Below are 24,568 nucleotides of genomic sequence, written 5' to 3'. Positions count from 1 at the left end.
TTTCGCCAATGCTGTAACCTCCGCACGACTCCAAATCCGATGTTCCTGAGGACAGTCCTTACTCTTTTCTGGCGGAGCCCCGTCCGGCTCCTATTGGCCAATGGGTCCACACTGCTGGACAACCACGCCTTGCTTTCACTGCTGCCGAAACTGCAAGGTACACGGCTTCACACCCATATATTCTATCGGGAAATTTTCACATGGGTACTCTTCTTGGAAAGATCGCCGAGGGATTTGCGAGTTTTCGTTTGGCAGGAAAGTTTGCTTTACAACATTTGAATCATCGACATGTTGTGATTCGCCTAACTACGGAGGCAGACTATACGCGTTTATGGATCAGAGGGGACTTGGTTTATCAAGGGATTTCCGATGAGACTTCTTAAATGGAATCCGGATTTCAAAACTACTGAGGAACCTCCGTTTGCCCCGGTGTGGGTAACATTTCTCTACTTCCTCTCCACATGTTCCATAAAGATATGCTCTTCGCAGTTGCCTCCGGTTGGGACCCCCTTGAAGGTTGATGGCCCCACGGCTACACAGAGTCGTTGCTCTCACGCCCGAGTCTGTGTGGAGGTTGATCTGTCGAAGCCCCTCCTACATGCTTTTGAGATTGATGTGGGTACTGGTGTGCTTGAGCAGAAGGTCATTTACGAGCGGCTTCCTAGCTTCTGCTCACTCTGCCGCCATCTTGGGCACAAAGCGGAGGCTTGTTTACGCAGACCTTCTTCGCAGCAGGTACCAGCAACCGTATCAGCTGCGCAGGTTCCTCCTGCTGCGCCTTCTGGTCGCCATGACTCGGTGCATGGCCCTTCTGAGATTTCTGCAGCCCCTGCCTCTGGTGATATCATGGAATCCCGGCCACCCACTGCTCGACGCCGTCGTCGGCGCCGCAATCGAAATCGGGGTACGCCTTCTACTGGTATTACTAATGATTCTGGCTCCTTGCAGGCTCCTTCTCAGCTCCTCCGACGGGACCCCCAGCCTTCTACCCGGCGACCTTCTGATGACATCCCGGAGTTGAATGGCTCCAGACGTCTTCGCTCTGGTGTGCGGGTGACCTTTGGGGAGACACAGGTGGCCCCAACCCCATCACAGACGGCCGAGAAGTCACTGCAGCTCACACCGGCGCATCTCAGCGGCCCTGCGGAGGCTCATTGCCCCCATGCTCCTCCTCGGGTGACCTTTGCCCACTCACGGGGGGATGCCTCTGCGATGCTGCTTACCTCTGGTGTTCGAGTTACCTTTGGGGACTTTCTGACGCCTTCGGAAACCTCTCCGGCCCGCCTCTGGCCGGTCAGACTACAGCTGAGCCTCCGATTGACAGTCCTGCCTCCCCTCTGGATGACAGTCGGCTGAGTCCCACTCCAGCGACTCCTGCCACCGCCTCAGCCCCTGGTCTCCTTCCGCAACCCATATGGCCACTCAGGTACCCTCGTCGCCTTGCCACTGCTTGCTGATGATATGCAGGTGCCTCCGGAGCCTGTGTCGCTTCCTCCTGCTCAATCTTTGGCAATTTGGGGACTCCCCTCTGGTCATGGCCTGGATAAGGGAAGGCAGTGCTGCTCTCTGAACCTCCTGCATCCCCTGTCCGCGATCGACGTGATCTTTCAGTGGACACATGCCTATCGGCTACTGGTTCTCCTTCCTCGGACACCCAGCGGGAGGAGGACTCTGCACTACAAGCCACTTTCGCCGAGGACTCGGATGGTGACTCGCCTCTTATTAAGGATGGCCAACCGCCCCTCCTCGATTCACTATCTCTTTCCCCGAGAGGTACACTGATTTTCACTCTGGTGATCTACCTGCTGATGCAACTACAGGGACAGAGCTCTTCCCTGAATCTGGTCCGAACCCACCCCTCCTGCGGACTTCATCGGAACGCTCCCTGTTGTCGCTCTGTCGACGGAGTCGCATCCGAGCAGGGGGGTGTGCGTTTTGAACCAGGCTGCTGAACCTCCGTCTCTCAGCGGATCTTTGGAGACAGTTTCGGATGACCGGCCACAGGCTCTGCCGCCGACCTTCTCTAGACCGATTACCCGCAGCATCTCTCGTCAGCAAGTAAGTCCCTCTCGTCGCCCTTCTGCCAGTTCCCGATGACGGACACCTCCCTCTTGGTTTGGAATGTGCGCGGAGTTGGCAAACCCCCGAGCTCAACGAGAGGTACATTGGCTCTGCAAGCAGCACCGTATCCGCATTCTTATTCTTCTGGAGCCTATGGTTTTTGCGGATGTTGCTTTCTTTTGCCGGCGTTTTGGCTTCTCCCAGATGCTTACCAACGCGGTCAATTCTATCTGGATTCTTGCTGATGACTCCTATAAACTGGAGCCTATTTCGGAGATCGATCAGTGTCTTCATGTGCAGGTTTCGTCTCCGCAGCACCGCCGGCCCTTTTTCCTATCTGGGATCTATGCGCGATGTTCTGTCACCCAACGCCGTGCCCTCTGGTCTTTCCTACAGGACACCGCGGCCTCGTCATTGGGGTCTCCTTGGCTTATTGGTGGCGACTTTAATGCCATCGCCGACATATCTGAACGGAAGGGCCCAGGTCGCCCTAAGTTGCGATCTATTCAGGATTTCTCAGCGGCTATCCTTGATGCGAATCTTATTGATGCCGGTTTTGAAGGCTCCCCCCCGTTTTTTCGCTTCAGTGGAGCAGCTCTGTGCTCGTTTCTTCTGGGGCTCCTATCATGGCCACCGTCGCCGCCATTGGATTTCCTGGATGGATGCGGCGAGGCCCCAGGACGAGGGCGGGCTTGGTATTCGCCGCCTGTCCGACATGGTTCGCGCCTTCTCGCTTAAATTGTGGTGGCGTCTCAGAGATGGTTCCTCTCTTTGGGCTCGCGCGCTCCAGCATAAATATTTCCGCAGCTCCTTCCCGGGTCTCGCCCCCTGCCGGAACTACGACAGCCCGGTCTGGAAACGTCTTTGCCAGATCCGCGATGAGGCACAGACGCAGATCACTTGGAACTTGGGGCGTGGGGACTGTTTCTTCTGGTATGATACTTGGTGCGGCGATCGCCCTCTCTGCACTGACCGCCGGGACCGCCCTCCGCCGATTCGGGTGAAAGAGATGTGGGTTAACGGGTCGTGGGATTTGACGCGCCTTCAGGCCTACCTTCCGGCATCCCTTGTTCAGCGGGTCTCTGCGATTCCTTTTGACCCCCTGATAGCGGATCAGCCGATATGGAAGGCTTCGGACACAGGTACTCTTACTACTACCTCAGCCTGGGAGATGAGCCGGACAGCCGGGGCTCGGAGTTGGCTTTCCTGCTGCCTCTGGTCGCCACTACTTACGCCTACGATGTCGGTATTCCTATGGCGTTTATTTCGCCGTCGGATACCTGTTGACGAGGCCCTTTGGAGGCTGGGTCTCCCTATTGTTTCTCGCTGCCAGTGCTGCAGTGAATCCGAGACTTTTGCACACTTATTCTTCTCGTCGGCGGTTGCCCAGCGCGTGTGGCGCCATCTTGCCGACCTATTCCGTATCCGAACCCCGCGGACACATGCGCCCCACCTGATGGTCTCTGCTTGGCGTCTGTCCTCCCCACATGCGCGGAGCATCCGTACCTATATCCCACTTCTGGCCTTCTGGTTTCTTTGGACGGCACGGAATGACGCCAAACACCGAGGTATCCAGATTTCCTCTGACAGGATTATTTGGCGTATTCACTCTCATTTGCAGGTGTTGGGCCGTGCTGGCCTCCTTCAGCGACAGCACTGGCCTGGGGAGGTGCACTTAGCCTCCACTCTCGGCCTTCGCCTCCCGCCTCCGGTTCTTCGGCCGCCGGTCATGGTACGCTGGGAAGCCCCGTCTCCAGGCTGGTTCAAACTCAACACTGATGGGGCATCGCTCGGGAATCCAGGCGCCGCTGGAGCCGCGGGCGTCTTTCGGGATGCCACCGGCGCCCCAATTGTGGCATTCCAAGTTCCCCTTTTGAATACGACGAACATTTTGGCCGAACTGCAGGCGATTCGATCTGGAGTGGACCTGGCGGTTGCCCGCGGCCTCCTCCCTCTCTGGATCGAGACGGACTCGGCCAGCAGTATCTCTCTCATCTCCTCCTCGACGGGACACTGGACTCTCCAACCTTGTCTCCACCACCTGCGCCTACAGCTTCGCAGCATCGAGTGGAGGATCTCTCATATTTTCCGCGAGGGCAATAAAGTGGCGGACAACTTGGCGAACACCTCTGTTGCCCTTCCTCATATGCGGATCCTTGAGCCGGCGGACATCCCAGCGACGACCCGTGGCCTCATCCATGCTGACGCGGCGGGCCTTCCGTGCTTTCGCTTCCGTTAGCTTTTATTTGCTTACACTCTTTATTTACATTTGCAGCACTTGTATCGAACTTTGCAGAACTACGTATGGCTTGATCCCGTTGGGGTACGTAGGCAGCTCTTTGAGCCCAGCCAAAAAAAAAAAAAAAAAAAAAAAAAAAAAAAAAAAAAAAAAAAAAAAAAAAAAAAAAAACCCTAACCCCTAAACCCCTAACCCTAAACCCTAAACCCTAACCCCTAAACCCTAACCCCTAAACCCTAAACCCTAAACCCTAAACCCTAAACCCTAAACCGTTAGTGGATTAGGATTTGGGCGATTAGTAGTTGGAGCAGGGCGCCGGCGGTTAATTTGATGGTTGCGTCTGCGGCGGCATGGCGGCGGCGGCGCGGTGTGTTTCGAGCAATTATCATTGCTTGTGTCACTTTCAGACGAATCGAGCGCTCTGTGCGCCTTCCTTTTGTCGTCTGTTGAGTTGCGTGGAGGTTTCCGGCCATGGTTTAGGGTTTTTGTTGCAGAAATGGAAGGGGAACCGGGGACGACGTCGTTTCAGGCTTGTCGTCGCTGCTCAGCTCTCCAGCTCCTTGTCGGTCAACATCGGCTTGGATTCTCAGAGTGTTTATTCCAACGATTCGTCCAATTGGCCGTCGGCCGGACCTCTGCCGGGGGACATTGCTGAGCTCGAGGCTTACTGCAGAATATTCCGGGCGGCAGAGCGGTTCCACAATTCGTTGATGGATGCGCTCTGCAATCCGGTCACCGGAGAGTGCAACGTCACGTACGATGTTCCGTCGGAGGATAAACCTATGCTGGAGGACAAAATCGTCTCCGTTCTCGGCTGCATGGTTTGCCTTCTCAACAAAGGTCGGGAGGACATCCTGTTAGGGCGTTCCTCGATAATGCATTTGTTTCGCGACTTAGATAAATCCGCCATGGATGATTCCCTCCCTCCGCTCGCAAATTTCAGATCCGAGATGAAGAGTTACTGCGAGAGCTTGCACGTTGCACTCGAGAATTATCTGCTCCCCGGGGACGATCGAAGCTTGAACGTTTGGAGAAAGCTGCAGAGATTGAAGAATGTGTGTTATGATTCCGGATTTCCTCGCGGCGAAGGTCAGCCCTGCCAAACGCTGTTGGCGAATTGGAACGCCGTTTACGAAGGAGCTCCGCCGGAAAACATGGAGGTTGTGTTTTGGAAGGGCGGACAGGTGACGGAGGAAAGCTTGGCGTGGCTTCTGTCGAAAGGCTTCCGAACAGTGATCGATCTTAGAGCAGAAACTGTGAAGGATAACTTTTACGAAACTGCTTTGAATGAAGCTGTTTCTTGCGGTAACATAGAAGTAGTTAAGCTTCCGATTGAAGTTGGGACGGTTCCGTCAATGGCGCAGGTCGTGCAGTTTGCTGCATTGGTTGCGGATCCGAGAAGAAAGCCGATATACGTACACAGCAAAGAAGGAAAAAAAAGGACTGCTTCGATGATATCTAGGTGGAGGCAATACATGGAGCGCGCGGCGTTGGATAGAAGAGATTCTGATTTTAGTAAGAACTTCGACGAAGGTAAATCATCGGAGTATGTGAATGGATCAGTATCCCAATAATCCGATAAGTCGTTTAGTTCGACGCGAGGTGTTGATGAAGGGGGCGATGCCATAGCGGACGATGAAGATGATAAGATGGCTTCTGCTAATGAAGGAGTTGAGTCGAATTTTGATTACGATTACAATTTGAAGCCCCTGGATTCGCAACTGCCTCCTCTCGATGTTTTCTCCAGAAAGGAAATGTCGGATTTTGTAAAGAATAAGAAAGTTTCGCCCGCGACATTCTTCACTTATGAACGGAAAAGATTGGACATGTTATCCGATTTACGGTACAAGGATAATAGATCTGTCTTGAAGAAAGAATCTGTCTCCGATGTTGAGGAAAAGATTGTCGAGGTTGCCCCTATCGGCACGAATGGATTGTATCAGGATCCTTCCATTCTTTTTAGCCCTATGAATCGAAATGCTGCTGCTGGACAGAATGGCAAGAGGTACACCTCTTCGGATGATGAGAACTTGGACATTATCGAGGGGGATATGTGTGCTTCGGCAACTGGTGTTGTGAGAGTTCAGTCGAGGAAGAAAGCAGAGATGTTCTTGGTAAGAACTGACGGATTTTCGTGCACTAGAGAAAAAGTTAGGGAGTCGTCTCTGGCGTTCACTCATCCCAGCACTCAGCAGCAGATGCTTCTGTGGAAATCGACGCCAAAGACTGTGTTGTTGTTAAAGAAGCTCGGCAAAGAACTCATCGAAGAAGCGAAAGAGGATTCCGGGTTTTGGATTTGTACAAACGTTCTATAATCAAGATACGAGAAAAAAAAAAAAAAAAAAAAAAAACCCTAAACCCTAAACCCTAAACCCTAAACCCTAAACCAAACCCTAAACCATTCGCGAAAAACCAACGCAACGAAATGCTCCACGGCGGTTATGATTCCTTCCTCGTCGGTTCGTCATCTCCGGCCACTCCGGCCGTCGGACGGCGACTCTGAGCCGACGACGAGATTCCCAGACCCCAAAAACCTCCACCTCCGCCCAGCCTGCCGCCAGTTCGCCGTCGAACCACCACCCCAAGAATCGACCGTCAACCGTCAACATTTTCCGATCGCCTCCGTCACTTTCCGGCCGCCTCTCCACCACCATCGCCTTCCTCACCCCTGAAACCCCCCGGTATCATTACTCGCACCACCGTCCTCCCACCACCGGCGCCGGCGTTCAAGCCCGATACAGCGACGCTGTTTCGCCGTCGGCCTGGAACCCACTGTTCCGGTCGATCTCCAGCCACATCCTCGCCGTGGTTGTCTTCGTCATCCTCCAACGACCTAGACTGCTGCTTGCCGTGGTCGGAATCGTTCACCGAAAAGTGACGTCATCCTCGGCCTTTGACGCACAGCTATCGTCTGCCACAGACGTATCTCCGACCCTTTTCCGGCCAAAACTCCACCGCCAGCGTGTTCCTTGGCCCCGAAAACCCCCAACCTTGATACTCATAACACCCATCCCCCGTCCTTGTCGCCGGCGTCAGCCCCCGATCAAAAACCGCCATAACCGCCGATCAGAAAACTCATTGCTCCGATCAGTCTCCACCGGAGCCTTCATCACCGTCGCCTTCCGCACATCGGAGAACCCTCATACCCAGCTTTCTGTCACCGGAGTCGTTCACCTGAAAGTGACGTCATCCTCGGTGGAAAAGTCAACATCGGTGTTGTGCAATTTCCCGACGTCCGATCGTCGTCCTCTCATCGGAATTGCGTTCCCCACCCTCTAAAACCCCCGAAACCATCCCACCACCATCACCATAACCCACAACCATCTCGCCGGAGTTTAACGTAAATCGCTCTCGTCTCCCCGGCGGCTGCTGCCGGATTCCGACGTCCGATTCACTTGCTCTCAACGGAATCGAATTCCCCACCCCCGAAAACCCCCAGGTGAACCTCATCCTCGCCGAACATGCGTCAGAACTCATCGGAGCTCTGGTAACCGTCGGTAACTACATAATAACCGTCGCCGGTGATCGACTCCGGCGAATCCTGACGTCTGATCAAGTTCCTGCTTCCACCATGGTATTTGTTAACCCTAAGAACCTCCATGCGAGCCTCCTCATCGCTGGAGACCGGCTTCTGGCCGGAGAAGTAGGGTCGCCGGAAAGTGGTGATGGCCGACGCGATGATTCCGGTCGATTGACACGTCCGATGGCTGTGATTTCTTCTCCAATGAACTCACAACACGAAGAAACCCCTAACATGCGCCCATCACCGCCAGATACCTGCAGTTCTCCGGTCGCCGGAAATGGTGGCTCGTCATCACGCCGGTCTGCCGGAAACGCACAGTTGGAGGACCTTAACGGTTTTTCTGTTGCTTCAGGTGTTCTTGTGGACCCCAGAAACCCCCCAGGTGTGGTCCCTAGGTCCCGAGCTGTTCCCCGCCTTCCGGCCGACCACCGTGGTGACTCAGCGCCGACGTCGCCTCCGTTCTCGGTGCTCCGGTCAGTATCCCGGCAATCTGAAGGTGCTGGTGAATTCGCAGGGCCTGAAAACCCTAGGCTAGAGCTGTCCGACTCGCCATATGGCTGCTCGAATGCCTCCGGTGATAGGTCCGGTCCAATGGAACCCTCTCCACCGCCGGCCGTTCCTCCGGCGCCGTCCGCCGTTCCCCCTCCGGCAGCAGCTGCTGCTGTGGCCCCGATGGGACTTCAGACCGGGGCCCCACCCCCTCATGCCGGCGTTTGGGGTGGGAGGTCATTTGCCGATGTTGTCTCGGGCGTTCCGTCGGGATTACGATCGAATGCCAATGGTCCTTATTCCTTCATGGAAGGGCCTCGACCAGCGACTGTTGGGGAGTGGTCTAGCTCCGATGATGGGGTTGCATGCCTCCGGTTTACTACGGCGGAGACATCGAGGTACGTGATGGCTAACCCCTCTTGGAAGCATATTTTAGTCGGGAGGTTCCCGATAGGTTACTCGTCTTGGCATGATTTACTTGTTGCATTTACTAGCTTTAGATTGATGGGGCAGTATGAGCTATATCGTTTATGCCATAGACATATTATCATTAGACTGTCTGATAGTCGAGATTACACTATGTTGTTGATCCGTGGCCTTTGGAGGGTGCGGGGGGCACCGATGCGCGTCCTAAAGTGGACGCCTGATTTTAGGGCCACAGAGGATCCCTCGATTGTCCCGGTGTGGGTGTCGCTCCCACAGTTGCCATTGCATATGTATCACCGGGATATGTTGTTTGCGATTGCCTCGAGGCTAGGGACGCCTTTGACAGTTGATGCCCCGACAGCTCGGAGGGACAGATGTTCTCATGCACGAGTCTGCATTGAGATTGATGTGTCACAGCCGTTGGTTGACAGATTTTTGATCGATTTGGGGGGTGCCAGGATAGAGCAGAGGGTGATGTACGAGAGGCTCCCTCGTTACTGTGTTTCTTGTCATACTTTGGGGCATACAGTTGTTGATTGCCGTCGGTTGGGACCTTCTCGGGTAGCGATGGAGGCTAGGAGAGGTCCCCAACCGGCGGAGATGGTGCCTCCTATTGAGGAGCGGGTTGTGCCTCCTATTGAGGAGCGGGTTGTGCCTCCTATTGAGGAGCAGATTGTGCCTCCTATCGAGGGGAGGGATGTTTCTGCGGCTGCGGCTGCGCCGACAGGCCGTAGGAGACGGAGGCGTAGGCAGCGGAGACGTCGACAGGGCCAGACAGGGGTTGAGAGAGTTCTTACGTCTGGCATTCGGGTCACTGTTCCGGAGGCTAGCGCATCAGTTGCTGAGAGGGTCCTTTCGTCGGGCATTCGAGTTACTGCTCCGAGTGTTAGATTAGATTCAGAGGGCTCTACTGAGAGGGTTACTGTTCCGGAGGACAGATTGGATTCGGATACCGTTATGAGGACCTTACTGCCTGGCGGTCGGACTACTGCTCTGGGTGCTTGCATTGTTGATCCCCCTGCTACCCCTATCGTTCTCCAGGATCAGTTGATTGATGTGACTCCGCCTGTGTCAGTGGAGGTGGATCGGGATTCGGGCTCCATGATGATAGAGAGCCCTGTGGTTCAGGAGATACTGCCTTCCCGTCGGGACAGAGGGAAGGTAGTGATAGCCGAGGATATCCCAGAGACATCGTGCAGATTTGGCCCTAGTCAGGATGAGAGTTCCTCGTCGTTTGACATTGTGTCGGAGGATTCACCACTTCTCAAGGATGGTACCCCGCCATCCTTGTGTGGTTCCCCCTGCAGAGATTGGAGTACTGTAGTGAGGGAGAGTTCTGGATCCTTATTGGAGAGGGATACCCTGTGTGCTCCCGATGGAGGTACTGATTTGTTACAGGGGGAGTTGTCCCCTCGCCCTGAGGATGTTCTAGAGCCTCCCGGCCGACTGGATAGCAGAGAGGTGCATTCTCCGCATTCTCCATCTTTGGATTTGGCTGGCTCGCCGCTTATTGAGGACAGTTCCCCACCTTCATTGTTCGATGTGTTAGCTCTTTCTCCTCGTGGGGATGGGAGCTTTGTTTCAGGAGTCCTGTCTCAGGAGAGTTCTGGGCCTTCATCGGAGATAGATGATCTTCGACAGTCTTGTCGGGTTACATCGGAGCCACCCCCTGTCTTGACTCCTTTGATGGTGGAGCCTGAGGGGATGATTGGTTCCCCAGAGAGGGAGGAGTCTGAGGTTCCTTCGGGAGTCAGTGTACAGAGTAGACCGCCACTCCCTGAGGTGAGCCGCCGCATCACTCGTAGTATTGCCCGCCTTCAGGCGCGTTCGTCCGTCGCCACGTTCCTATGACTGATTTCTCATTTTTAGTTTGGAATGTTCGGGGTGCTGGGAACCCCCGAGCCCAGCGGGAGATTCACTACTTGTGTCGCGCGCATCGGGTGCGCATACTGCTCCTACTGGAGCCTATGGTCGAGGCAGCACCAGAGTACTTCTGTCGTCGCCTCGGATTTGCTCATATGATAGGGAATGAGGCGAACACGATTTGGTTGTTTGTCGATAGTTCATTCCAGTGTCAGATGGTTGCGAGTGACGATCAGTGGATCCATGTGCAGTTATCGTCACCACAGATTCGTCGACCCCTTCTGCTGACAGGGGTTTATGGGAGATGTAGTGTTGTCAGGCGTCGGGAGATATGGGGATTCTTGGAGGAGACAGCAGTCTCAGCTGTTGGGGTTCCTTGGATAGTCGGTGGCGACTTTAATGCCATCGCAGATATATCGGAGAGGGAGGGCCCAGGACGGCCGCGGCTGCGATCGATTCAGGATTTTTCGGGCGCTCTCCTTGATGCTGGATTGATAGATGCCGGTTTTGAGGGTCCTCAGTTTACCTGGACGAACCGGCGGGTGTGGAAGCGCCTGGATCGGATACTTTATAGCCGTTCGTGGGAGGAGTTTGCGGAGACCACACGGGTTCGGCACCTTCCACGGATGTGTTCGGATCACGCGCCCCTTCTGGTTCAGGTCTCACATGAGCGACATCGAGTTTCGTCAGCATTTCGATTCCAGAGCATGTGGATTCGCCATCACTCATTTCTGGACAGAGTTCGGGAGAGTTGGGAGGTCCCTACTGGGGTGTCGGGGCTTCTCAACCTACGCTTGAAGCTAGGGAGGCTCAAGCGGTTATTGAGGTGGTGGAATCGTCATGTGTTTGGCGATGTGTTTCATTTGTTGGCGGAGGCCGAGAGGGAGGCTGCAGAGTGTGAGGCTGAGTATGACAGAGATCCCTCGGAGGCTACTTTGATGCGCCGACAGCGTAGTGCGGCAGCTTTGACACATGCCATTGCGCTGGAGGAGGCTTTTTGGCGGCAGAAGGCCGCGTGTAGATGGGCCGTCGATGGGGAGAGGAACTCCCGGATGTTTCACTCGATGGTCCGGGAGCGCCGTCGACGGGCTTCTATATTTTACATGCGAGATGGTGACAGGGAGCTTACGGAGCACTCAGACATCAAGGCATCGGCCGTATCTTACTTTGCCTCGATGTTCGGGGAGATGGATGACGCAGATACCTCGGGTATGGATGATTTGGCGGATATGCCGCCGCAGGTTCCCCCGGAGGAGAACCGGCGGCTTTTAGCGCCACCGACGTTGGCAGAGGTTCGGGAGACCGTATTCTCGATAGATCCGGATAGTGTGGCAGGTCCGGATGGATACTCGGCAGCTTTTTACAGAGCTTGTTGGGAGATTGTTGGTCCGGATGTGTTAGCAGCTGTATTGGATTTCTTTTCGGGGACCCCGCTCCCGAAGTTTTATACGGCCACCACCATTGTCCTCATCCCGAAGAGGGATGCCCCAGAGTCTTGGGCTGATTATCGGCCGATTAGTCTGTGCAACGTGAGCAACAAGATCATCACGAAGTTGCTCACGGTGCGCCTTGGGACTTTACTACCGCGCCTCCTTTCACCGCATTAGAGCGGATTTGTGAAGGGGCGTGCGATTGCGGATAACATTCTGATGGCATCTGAGATGGTTCATGACTTGAACCTTAGAGGCACGTCGCACAACGTGCTTCTGAAACTGGACCTTAATAAGGCATATGATCGGGTGTCTTGGCTTTTTTTGAGACATGCCTTGTTGAGGTTCGGTTTTGCGGAGGCGTTTATTACATTGGTGATGCATTGTGTAGAGCATGCTTACTACTCCGTTTTGATTAACGGAGACCTTGGGGGATTTTTTAAATCCTCCAGGGGGGTCCGGCAGGGAGACCCGTTGTCGCCTACTTTATTTGTGCTTGCGGCGGACCTGCTGTCGAGGGGTTTGGAGCGTCTTTACCAGGGACATCCGGAGCTTTACTTTCGGTGTAGAGGAGGGTTTCGGTTGTCTCACTTAGCATATGCCGATGATGTGCTGATATTTGCGAGTGCCTGTGGGGAGCAGATGAGCTCTTTGACGACTTTTTTGGCCGATTATGCGAGGATCACCGGCCAAAAGGTCAATTGTCAGAAGAGCTCGATTGTTTTTAGTCGACGATGCCCGGGGGAGGTCCGGGAGCAGCTTCAGTCAGTCACGGGCTTCAGAGGGGCTGACCTACCCCTTACTTACCTTGGTGCGCCCCTCTATGTGGGGAATCAGAGGAGCATATTGTATGAGGAGCTTCTGGGGAAGCTTCGGAGGTATTTGAGCAGCTGGGACCGGGCTGTACTATCACATGGAGGTCGATTACAGCTTATCCGGAGCACACTCTTATCCCTACCACTATACTTACTTCAGGTCCTGCATCCTCCGCAGTCGATCCTTCATGAGGTTGAGCAGATCTGCGCACGTTTCTTTTGGGGCTCGTATCATGGTCATCGCCAGTGTCATTGGATTTCGTGGGCAGATGCGGCACGGCCGCAGGATGAGGGTGGATTAGGAGTTAGGAGATTATCAGATTTGGTTCATGCCTTCTCTATGAAGCTTTGGTGGAAGCTTCGGGAGGGTTCTTCATTGTGGGCGCAGGCGATGCGGCACAAGTACTTTCGCAATTCCTTCCCGGGGAGAGCCCCTTGTCGGATATACGACAGCCCGGTGTGGAAGCGCTTGTGCCGTGTTAGGGAGGAGGTCCAGTTGCAGATATTCTGGACGCTAGGTCGAGGGGAGTGTTTCTTTTGGGAGGACAGATGGTTCGGGGAGCAGCCCCTTTCGACCTTCCGGGGAGACAGCCGGCCGCCTCCGTCGATACTGGTCCGAGATATGTGGACAGAGGGGTCGTGGGATATTGGGCGACTACGTGCTTATCTTCCGGAGGCTTTAGTACAGCGTGTTATTGAGATCCCCTTCGACAGGTTGACAGAGGATCGGATGAGTTGGATGGCTTCGGCATCCGGTACATTTACTACCTCCTCAGCTTGGGAGCTTTGTCGAGACACAGGGGTACAGAGTTGGCTTTCGGGTTTACTATGGTCGCGGATCCTGACCCCGACGATGTCGGTCTTTTTGTGGAGACTGTTTCGGCGGCGTATACCGATGGATGAGATCCTTCAGCACTATGGGATTCCGATTGTATCACGCTACCACTGTTGTCATGCGGAGATAGAGACTATCTCACATGTCTTTATTGATTCGGGAGTTGCCATGAGAGTCTGGGGGCACTTTGCAGCATTATTTGGGATATCGTTGCCGGAGACACACACCCCGCATTTGTTGGTGTCATCATGGAGACTCTCTTCGACGCGTTCTCAGAGTATTAGGGCGTATGTTCCATTATTGGTATTCTGGTTCATTTGGACAGCTCGGAATGACGCGAAGCACAGGGGGCTTCGAGTGTCTTCCGAGAGGATCATTTGGCGGATTCATGCGCATTTACAGACCCTATGGCGGGCAAGGGTCCTTCTGCGTCGACATTGGGAGGGCGATCTCCATATTGCTGATGGGCTTGGATTTCGATATCCCTCTCCGGTCCCTCGACCTCCGATTATGGTGCGTTGGGAGGCACCGTCCCCGGGATGGTTCAAGCTTAACACCGATGGTGCTTCGCTTGGCAATCCCGGGGCGGCAGGAGCGGCCGGTCTTATCCGGGATTCGACTGGAGCAGTGATCGTCGCATATCAGGTTCCGATTTCACACGCGACGAACACTCTGGCAGAGCTGACAGTGATTCAGAGGGGAGTTGGGATTGCGATTGATCGAGGATTGGTGCCGTTGTGGATCGAGACAGACTCGACGGCATGTATTTCTCTGATCTCCTCCTCGATGAGTCATTGGTCGCTTCAGAGGTGTCTTCTTACTCTTTGCATGCGCTTACGGGATACGACTTGGAGGATCTCGCACATTTATCGGGAGGGGAACCGTGTTGCGGATATTTTAGCGACGACGGCGGTCTCCCTTCCGACGGAGCGGATACTTCCTCCGATGGATCTCCCTCGGGCGACTAGAGGCCTCCTTCGAGCGGATGCTGACGGACTTCCGGGCTTCCGTTTCCGGGTGTAGGCCTCGTATTGGTATGACGTTATTTACTCTTAGCTTGATTGGCTTAGTGTTGAATGGTGTTGATACTTTGATTACCTAGGCCTGTCATAAAAAAAAAAAAAAAAAAAAAAAAAAAACCCTAAACCCTAAACCCTGCCGGAGCTACGACAGCCCGGTCTGGAAGCGTCTTTGCCAGATTCGAGAAGAGGCACGGACTCAGCTCATTTGGAACTTGGGGCGTGGGGAGTGCTTCTTTTGGTATTCCTATGGCGTTTATTTCGCCGTCGGATACCCGTCGATGAGGCCTTACGGAAGATGGGCCTCCCTATTGTCTCTTGCTGCTAGTGCTGTCGGGAGTCTGAGACGATTGATCATTTATTCTTCTCGTCGGCGGTTGCCCAGCGCGTGTGGCACCATCTCGCCGACCTATTTCACATCCAACTTCCGCGGACACATGCGCCCCACCTGATGGTTTCTGCTTGGCGTTTGTCCTCCCCTCATGCGCGGAGTATCCGTACTTATGTCCCACTTCTGGCCTTCTGCTTTCTTTGGACGGCACGGAATGACGCCAAACACCGAGGTATCCAGATTTCATCTGACCGGATTATTTGGCGTATTCACTCTCATTTGCAGGTCTTAGGCCGTGCTGGCATCCTTCAGCGTCAGCACTGGCCTGGGGAGGTGCACCTAGCCTCTAGTCTCGGCCTTCGCCTCCCACCTCCGGTTCTTCGGCCGCCGGTCATGGTGCGTTGGGAAACTCCGTCTCCAGGCTGGTTCAAACTTAATACTGATGGGGCATCGCTCGGCAATCCAGGCGCTGCTGGAGCCGCGGGCGTCATTCGGGATGCCACCGGCGCTCCACTCGTGGCATTCCAAGTTCCCCTTTTGGATACGACAAACACTTTGGCTGAATTGCAGGCGATTCAATCCGGCGTGGACCTGGCGGTAGCGCGCGGCCTCCTCCCTCTCTGGATCGAGACGGACTCTACCAGCAGTATCTCTCTCATCTCCTCCTCGACGGGACACTGGACTCTCCAGCCTTGTCTCCACCACCTGCGCCTACAGCTTCGCAGCATCGACTGGAGGATATCTCATATTTATCGCGAGGGCAATAAAGTGGCGGACAACTTGGCGAACACCTCTGTTGCCCTTCCTCACACGCGGATCCTGGAGCTGGCGGACATCCCTGCGAGGACTCGTGGCCTCATCCATGCTGACGCGGCGGGCCTCCCGTGCTTTCGCTTCCGTTAGCTTTTATTTTTTAAATTTTTATTTATTTCCTTTTCCAGCACTTGTACCGAACTTTGCAGAACTACGTATGGCTTGATCCCGTTTGGGTACGTAGGCAGCTCTTTGAGCCCAGCCAAAAAAAAAAACCCTAAACCCTAAACCCTAAACCCTAGACCCTAGACCCTAGACCCTAAACCCTCTTTAATCTCCTCCTCGACGGGACATTGGACACTCCAACCTTGTCTCCACCACCTGCGTCTCCAACTACGCACCATCGAGTAGACGATTTCCCATATCTACTGTGAGGGCAATCAAGTGGCGGACAACCTAGCGAACTTATCTGTCCCCCTTCTTCAGATGCGGATCCTGGAGCCAGCGGACATCCCCGCGAGGGCTCATGGTTTCATCCATGCTGACGCAGCGGGCCTTCCGTGCTTTCGCTTTCGTTAAGCTTTATTTGCTGGTTTAAGTTTCTTTTTACTACTTATCCTTTTTCAGACATAGTACGCACAAACTTTTAGAACTACGTATAGCTTGATCCAATTTGGGTATGTAGGCAGCTCTTTGAGCCCAGCCAAAAAAAAAAAACCCTAAACCCTAAACCCTAAGCGCAGATTTGGCTCTAGTCGGGATGAGGATTCTTCATCGTTTGATATGGTGTCAGAGGATTCACCACTTCTCAAGGATGGTACCCCGCCATCCTTGTGTGATGCATTAGCTTGTTCCCCCCGTGGAGAGAGGAGTGTTGGATCTCGGGAGAGCTCTGGGTCTTTTCAAGAGCCTTCCGACCGACTGGATAGCCGGGAGGCGCATTCTTCGTCTTTTGAGATGGATCTGGATGGCTCGCCGCTTATTGGGGATAGTTCTCCATCATCCTTATTCGATGTGTTAGCTCTTTCTCCTCGTGGGGATAGGAGTTTTGTTTCAGGGATCCTGTCTCGGGAGAGTTCACGGCCTTCATCGGAGATAGATGATCTTCGACAGTCTTGTCGGTTGCATCGGTGCCGCCTCCGGTCTTGGCCCTATTGGTGGTGGAGCCTGAGGGGATGATTGGTTCCCCAGCGAGGGAGGAGTCAGAGGTTCCTCCGGGAGTCAGTGTACAGATCAGACCGCCACTTCCTGAGGTGAGTCCCCGCATTACTCGTAGTATTGCCCGCCTTCAGGCACGATCGTCCGTCCCCCCACATTCCTATGACTGATTTTTCGTTCTTAGTTTGGAACGTTCGAGGTGCGGGGAACTCCCGGGCCCAGCGGGAGATACATTACTTGTGTTGTGAGCATCGGGTGCGTATACTGCTATTATTGGAGCCTATGGTTGAGGCGGCGCTGGAGTATTTCTGTCGTCGCCTAGGATTCGCTCAGATGATAAGGAATGAGGCGAACACGATTTGGTTGTTTGTAGATAGCTCATTCCATATTCAGATGCTTGCGAGTGACGATCAGTGGATTTATGTGCAGTTATCGTCCCCACAGATTCGTCGACCTTTCCTGCTGACAGGGGTTTATGGGAGATGTAGTGTGGTCAGGCGTCGGGAGATATAAAGTTTTTTTTAGGAGACTGCAGCCTCCGATGTTGAGGTTCCTTGGATAGTCGGTGGCGACTTTAATGCCATCACAGATATTTCAGAGAGGGAGGGCCCAGGACGGCCGCGGCTACGATCGATTCAGGATTTTTCGGGCGCTCTCCTTGATGCGGGACTGGTAGATGCAGGTTTTGAGGGTCCTCAGTTAACTTGGACGAACCGGCGGGTGTGGAAGCGCCTGGATCAGATACTGTATAGCCGTTTTTGGGAGGAGTTTGCGGAGTCCACGCGGGTTCGGCACCTCCCACGGATGTGTTCTGATCATGCACCCATTTTGGTTCGGGTCTCACATGAGCGACATCGGGTTTCATCAACATTTTGATTCCAGAGCATCTGGATTTGCCATCACTCCTTTCTGGATAGAGTCCGAGAGAGTTGGGAGGTTCCGACGTGGGTGTCGGGGCTTCTCAGCCTACGCTTGAAGCTAGGGAGGCTCGAGCGAATATTGAGATGGTGGAATCGTCATGTTTTTGGTGATGTATTCCATATTTTGGCGGAGGCCGAGAGGAAGGCTGCGGAGTGTGAGGCCGAGTATGACAGGGATCCTTCGGAGTCTACTTTGTTGCACCGACAGCGTAGTGCGGCAGCCTTAACGCATGCCATTGCGCTGGAGGAGGCATTATGGCGGCAGAAGGCCGCATGTCGATGGGCGGTCGATGGGGAGAGGAACTCCCGAATGTTTCACTCAATGGTCCGGGAGTGCCGTCGGTGCGCATCTATCTTCTATATAAGAGATGGTGAGCGGGAGCTTACGGAGCACTCGGACATCAAGGCATCGGCAGTATCTTACTTTGCCTCGATGTTCCGAGAGCCGGATGATGTTGACACTTCGGGGATGGATGAGTTGGCGGACATGCCGCCGCAGGTTCCTCCAGAGGAGAACCAGCGGCTTTTGGCGCCGCCGATGTTGGCAGACGTTCGGGAGGTTGTATTCTCGATAGATCCGGATAGTGTGGCAGGTCCAGATGGATAAACGACGGCTTTTTACAGGGCTTGTTGGGAGATTGTTGGTCCGGATGTGTTAGCGGCTGTTTTGGACTTCTTTTCGGGGACCCTGCTCCCGAAGTTTTATACGGCCACCACCATCGTCCTCATCCCAAAGAAGGATGCTCCGGAGTCTTGGGCCGATTATAGGCCGATTAGCCTGTGCAACGTGAGCAACAAGATCATCACAAAGTTGCTCACGGTACGCCTGGGGACTTTACTGCCGCGCCTCCTTTCACCGCATCAGAGTGGGTTTGTGAAGGGGCACGCGATTGCGGACAACATTTTGATGGCATCCGAGATGGTTCATGACTTGAACCTTAGAGGCACGTCGCACAACCTGCTTCTGAAACTGGACCTTAATAAGGCATATGATCGGGTGTCTTGGCGATTTTTGAGACATGCCTTGTTGAGGTTCGGTTTTGCAAAGGCGTTTATTACATTGGTGATGCATTGCATAGAGCATGCTTATTACTCGCCTAATCTGTTTGTGCTTGCGGCGGACCTGTTATCGAGAGGGTTGGAGCGTCTCTACCAACGACTTCCGGACCTTTATTTTAGATGTCGAGGAGGATTCCGGTTGTCCCACTTAGCATATGCCGATGATGTACTGATCTTTGTGAGTGCTTGTGGGGAGCAGATGAGCTCTTTGACGACCTTTTTGGCTGATTATGCGAGGATCACTGGCCAAAAGGTCAACTGTCAGAAGAGCTCGATTGTTTTTAGTCGACGATGCCTGGAGGAGGTTCGGGAGCAGCTTCAGTCAGTCACGGGCTTCAGAGTGGCTGACCTTCCCCTTACTTACCTTGGTGCGCCCCTCTATGTGGGGAATCAGAGGCGTATTTTGTACGAGGAGCTTCTGGGGAAGCTTCGGAGATACTTGAGCCGTTGGGATCGGGCTGTCTTATCACATGGCAGTCGATTACAGCTTATCCGGAGCATATTTTTATCCCTACCACTATATTTACTTCAGGTTCTACATCCTCCACAGTCGATTCTTCATGAGGTTGAGCAAATATGTGCGCATTTCTTTTGGGGATCGTATCATGGTCATCGCCAGCGTCATTGGATTTCGTGCGTGGATGCGGCACGACCACAGGACGAGGATGGTTTGGGTGTTAGGCGATTATCGGATATGGTTCGTGCTTTCTCTATGAAGCTTTGGTGGAAGCTTCGTGAGGGATCCTCTTTGTGGGCGCAGGCGATGCGGCACAAGTACTTTCGCGACTCCTTCCCGGGTAGAGCCCCTTGTAGGATATACGACAGCCCGGTGTGGAAGCGCTTGTGCTGCGTTAGGGAGGAGGTTCAGTCGCAGATTTACTGGACTCTAGGTCGGGGGGAATGTTTCTTTTGGGAGGACAGATGGTTCGGGGAGCAGCCCCTCTCGACCTTCCGGGGAGACAGCCGGCCACCACCGACGATACTGGTCAGGGATATGTGGACAGAGGGGTCATGGGACGTTGGGCGACTACGAGCTTACCTTCTGGAGGCTTTAGTGCAGCGCGTTATTGAGATCCCCTTCGACAGGCAGACTGAGGATCGGATGAGCTAGATGTCTTCGGCATCCGGTAAATTCACTACGTCTTCTGCTTGGGAGCTTTGTCGGGACACAGGGGTACAGAGTTGGCTTTCGGGGTTATTGTGGTCGCAGATTATAACCCCGACGATGTCAGTATTCTTGTGGAGACTGTTTCGGCGATGCATACCGATGGATGAGATTCTTCAGCACTACGGGATCCCGGTTGTATCGCGCTTTCATTGTTGTCATGCGGAGATAAAGACTATCTCCCATGTCTTTATTGATTCGAGAGTTGTCAGGCGAGTTTGGAGGCATGTTGCTGCACTATTTGGGGTATCATTGCCGGAGACACACACTCCGCATCTGTTAGTATCATCATGGAGACTCTCTTCGGCACATCCTCAGAGCATTAGGGCGTATGTTCCGTTGTTGGTATTGTGGTTCACTTAGACAGCTCGGAATGACACGAAGCACAGCGGGCTTCGCAAGTCTTCCGAGAGGATCATATGGTGGATTCACGCGCACTTGCAGACTCTATGGCGTGCTAGGATCCTTCTGCGTCGACATTGGGAAGGTGATTTCCATATTGCTGTTGGGCTTGGGTTTCGGTATCCCCCTCCGGTTCCTCGGCCTCCGATTATGGTGCGATGGAAGGCTCCGTCTCCGGGATTGTTCAAGCTTAACACCGATGGTGCTTCGCTTGGCAATCCCGGAGCGGCTGGTGCGGCAGGTCTTATTCGGGATTCGGATGGTGTAGTGCTTGTCGCATATCAGATTCTGATTTCACACGCGACGAACACTCTGACAGAGCTGACGGCGATTCAAAGGGGAGTTGGGATAGCGATTGATCGAGGATTGGTTCCATTATGGATCGAGACAGACTCGACGGCATGTATTTCTATGATCTCCTCCATGATGAGTCATTGGTCGCTTCAGAGGTGCCTTCTTGTTCTTCGTATACACTTATGGAACGCAACTTGGCGGATCTCACACATTTATCGGGAGGGAAACCGTGTTGCAGATATGTTAGCGACGATGGCGGTCTCCCTCCCGACGGAGCGGTTACTACTTCCGGCAGATCTTTCCCGGGCGACTCGAGGCCTTCTGCGAGCGGATGCAGACGGACTTTCGCCTTTCCGTTTCAAGTAGCAGGCTTCGTCTTGGTATACTTGCCTTTACTTGATTTTGATACTTAGGCTTGATAGGCTTAGTGTTGGTTGGTATTGATGACTTAGGCATTTAGCCTTAGGATAGATATTTTGATTACCTAGGCTGGTCTTGCATATTGCTTACTTGGACTATGTAGCGCTGCTAAGAACTATGTATGGCTTGATCCCGTTTGGGTACGTAGGCAGCCCACTTTGGGTTCAGCCATTGCTATATAGTTTTAAAAAAAAAAACCTAAACCCTAAACCCTAAACCCACACATATTGCACAGTTTATCGGATATGTTTTATGGATCTATCGTTTAGTCGCCATGTGCGGTAGTGCTAGGCGAGGGCATCATCTGGGGTTAGGATATTCGACCCCGATGTACCGTAACACTTTGGCGATAGTGAACGATAGTAGTCGGACAATTGGGTAACTTAATCGCACGGTCATTCAGGGATTAGACCCATTGTAGTTGAGACGTATTCGGTCTAATCATTCATGTTCGGTGTTGTTCCACTCATTGGAGTAGCTACTAGTGAGGTCTACCGGTAGTGTAGGATCATATTCCAAACTCCAAACGTGATCCCGTTAGGGCGCACGAGGAGTAGAGTTTCCGAGTTTCCCTTGGGTGATTCCAGGTTGCACGAATTCTACTACATTACACGGGATAAGGCTAGTCAGTAGGGGTCCCAACTTCGCTATCACAGACTTTGGGGCGTCTTGTGGTTAATGGCGACAACGTATCCATGTATTGATTGTGGGAGTCGTATGTTGGGTATATGGGAGTGACCGGATGACTGTTATATTATTATGGGTTTATCAGGTCCTTCCCTGAGCCGAGGATTTTCCGGCTAATTATTGATAATAGTCTAGTAAGCTTGTTATTACGGGGCCGAGGGTATTCCAGCTGCTCACTTAGACAGATGTAGTGAGCCTATGATTATGGAGCCGAGGTTATCCCGACTGCTCACTTCGGCGGATGTATATATATGTGGATGTGAATTGTTGTCGAGTTTAATATTTGTATTGCATCATTTCACTATTGGCATGACATGACACGTATTTTATGATTAACGGGAATTAGACTTTATTTTAAAAAGGTATGAAATGACATATTTCACGTTAGTTCTTAAAATGAATTTAATTCTAGACTGCTTTTAAGAAAATATTTGTTTCAGGTATGCATGGCACATCCGAGACAGGGGACGTCTGGGGATATAAAAAGACGGGCTGAGTGAGTGAACTTACGTCTATTGTATTATATGTAAATTTTTAACCGGAAAAACCTCTTGTTAAGGGGTGTATTTTGTAAATATTTATAAATCAAATTCTGTTATATAATAATGTGCTTTTATGGTTAATTTTAGCCTTAACACTGTATTGTAGAGTCTGAAATAGAAGATGACGACCTCATAATACAGTATGGCGGTAGCATTTCCAGTATGAACCAGTTGCGGGTGTTACACAAATCTTTTGTCACAAATTGCCATAGTCATAGCTCACTTCTAAAGAACCAGTGAAGAAGATTGGTGAAAATTGGGGAAAAAAAAATTAAGTTATAATTCACCGACATATGAGAAATTAGTGAAATAAAGAAGATGGAGAAGTGAAGAAAAAAAAAGAGGAGAAGTGAGAGAGAATCTAACCAGAGTGCAGCGGCAAAAATAGTTTTGGATTATGTAAAATTCTGTCGGGAATGGTAAGTTCAATCAAATCGTTGCAGTAGGATACAGAACCTGGTAATGTATTAACTGAAAAATGACACTAAAAATAATAATAATAAAAAAATCATCTATCTATATATTATCATTCCTGCAAGGCACCTCACGCCACGTGTATTTATTTAGCCATCAACCTTTAAATTTTCTGTCATTTGAAAAAAATATTTTTGTTTTGCAATAAACATCCTAATATATATTTTGCGTTAAAATTAAATTCAAATTAAATTTTTTTAAACAAAATAAATAAAACACAGCCTTTTTTATTATTTCAAATATTAGCCACAAAAGTAGATGCAAGGATAAAATCGCATACCTAAAAATGAAGTTTTGTTCATCCAAATAAATGTTATTCTTAATATATTTAATAAAAATTAATATTAAATATATAATATTATTTTTATAATATTATACAATTTTTTACCTCAGATAAAATAAAATAAACATAAAACTAAACCACTTAATAAACACAAATAAAAAATCGAAACAATAATAAGCCCTAACATTATCGAATCAATGTAAACTAGTAATAACTCCATTCGTATCAAGACTCCGAGGTTTAGATACAACAGTGTAGTCATTATATTTAGGTATAATTACTCATAAAATTTATATACTTTAAAAATTGTTTGGTGTCAATTTATACTTTAAAAACTATTAAATTTTCTTTGTGTAATAAAAAGATAATTTTCTATTTCTTTTAGATTTCACGTGCAATATTATTTGAAGTAAAATGAAAATTTATACTCAGTCTCAAAATAGGTTTCATACTAACGTTTTTTAAAATGTAAGATGCACTATGCAATTTTAAAAATAAAAAATAATTTAAGCTGAATTTCAAAATTACAAATAAATTACGAACAATTTTATCTTTTATTTATTTAATTCTCAACCAATCACCTGATCGGAAATTTACCTATAGCAGTGGTTGCAGGTGTTTCCACCGGAGATGGCCACATTATCACAAAAAAAAAAAGAAAAAAAGAAAAAAAGAATTTGGCACCAATTATCGTCAAACCAATATAACCTAGATCAAAATGATTAAGTTGGCTGACCAACATGAGAAGGAATGTCCTCGAGCATTTATATTTGAACTAAAATGGGTACATTTAATTATATTAAGATTATTATTGACTTTTTTTATTATAACTATATTGACTATTATAAATTTAAAATGTTTTTTTTTTAAATATAACAAAAAAAAATAAAATTTTAGACCAAAACAGCAAAGTATACGGTCGTATAGCAACATGGTCATGTATATACGCTAAAATATACATGGTTGTGTAGTTTTACATAATCAACTATCACGTCACCAATTTTCGTTAATTTTTTAACAGTAAAATCAAAATTGATTAAAATTATTTATAATTTGACCATTTAAATTTTTTATAATTAAATTAAAATTGATTAATTTTTATATTGTGATCGAAATTAATATTTTTTCAAAATAATAATATAAATAAAAATATTTATTTATTAAAAAAAAGTATAAGAAAACAAACGAATCCACTACAGACAACGCCTGCTGTCGAGAAGGACTACAGACTCAATTGTGCTATATATTAAAAAACAAAACAAAGAAAAAAAAAAAGAAGAAGAAGATCCCGTTGCCGGGACTTGAACCCGGATCTCTCGGGTGAGAGCCGAGTATCCTAACCAACTAGACTACAACGGATTCACTGAAAACGAGATCGTA

The 24,568-nt window shown here is 50.9% G+C and overlaps 2 protein-coding genes, 1 non-coding gene and 1 pseudogene across 3 annotated transcripts; 3 read left to right on the top strand and 1 right to left on the bottom strand.

Moving 5' to 3' along the window:
• Positions 1–369: 369 nt before the first annotated feature.
• On the top strand, positions 370–1,356 carry LOC127242077 (uncharacterized). Its single transcript, XM_051261409.1, has one exon. The coding sequence runs from the start codon at positions 370–372 to the stop codon at positions 1,354–1,356; it is 987 nt and encodes a 328-aa protein (XP_051117366.1).
• Positions 1,357–4,581: 3,225 nt separating this feature from the next.
• Positions 4,582–6,621, top strand: LOC127241915 (NAD kinase 2, chloroplastic-like; annotated as a pseudogene).
• A 10,483-nt stretch (positions 6,622–17,104) lies between these two features.
• Positions 17,105–20,032, top strand: LOC127242076 (uncharacterized). The gene is made up of 4 exons (XM_051261407.1): positions 17,105–17,426; positions 17,532–17,728; positions 17,825–18,402; positions 18,487–20,032. The coding sequence occupies exons 1-4, from the start codon at positions 17,105–17,107 to the stop codon at positions 20,030–20,032; spliced, it is 2,643 nt and encodes an 880-aa protein (XP_051117364.1).
• Positions 20,033–24,474: 4,442 nt separating this feature from the next.
• On the bottom strand, positions 24,475–24,547 carry TRNAE-CUC (transfer RNA glutamic acid (anticodon CUC)). Its single transcript has one exon. It is a non-coding gene; the product is annotated as a tRNA-Glu (tRNA).
• Positions 24,548–24,568: the final 21 nt, after the last annotated feature.

Source organism: Andrographis paniculata, unplaced genomic scaffold, assembly GCF_009805555.1.
Source record: "Andrographis paniculata isolate CXL003 unplaced genomic scaffold, ASM980555v1 Contig86END, whole genome shotgun sequence".
NCBI lineage: Eukaryota > Viridiplantae > Streptophyta > Magnoliopsida > Lamiales > Acanthaceae > Andrographis > Andrographis paniculata.
Note: the sequence above shows the minus strand (reverse complement) of the source record. Positions and strands in the feature narration are given on the sequence as shown.

What these genes read in the sequence shown, in the direction of transcription:
- LOC127242077 (XM_051261409.1), top strand. Translation starts at nt 370, where the DNA reads ATGAGACTTCTTAAATGGAATCCGGATTTCAAAACTACTGAGGAACCT.
- LOC127242076 (XM_051261407.1), top strand. Translation starts at nt 17,105, where the DNA reads ATGACTGATTTTTCGTTCTTAGTTTGGAACGTTCGAGGTGCGGGGAAC. An exon ending in GACAGGGGTTTATGGGAGAT is followed by an intron (nt 17,427 to 17,531) that starts GTAGTGTGGTCA and finishes ATGCCATCACAG; the next exon opens with ATATTTCAGAGAGGGAGGGC. An exon ending in CGGCTTTTGGCGCCGCCGAT is followed by an intron (nt 18,403 to 18,486) that starts GTTGGCAGACGT and finishes GGCTTTTTACAG; the next exon opens with GGCTTGTTGGGAGATTGTTG.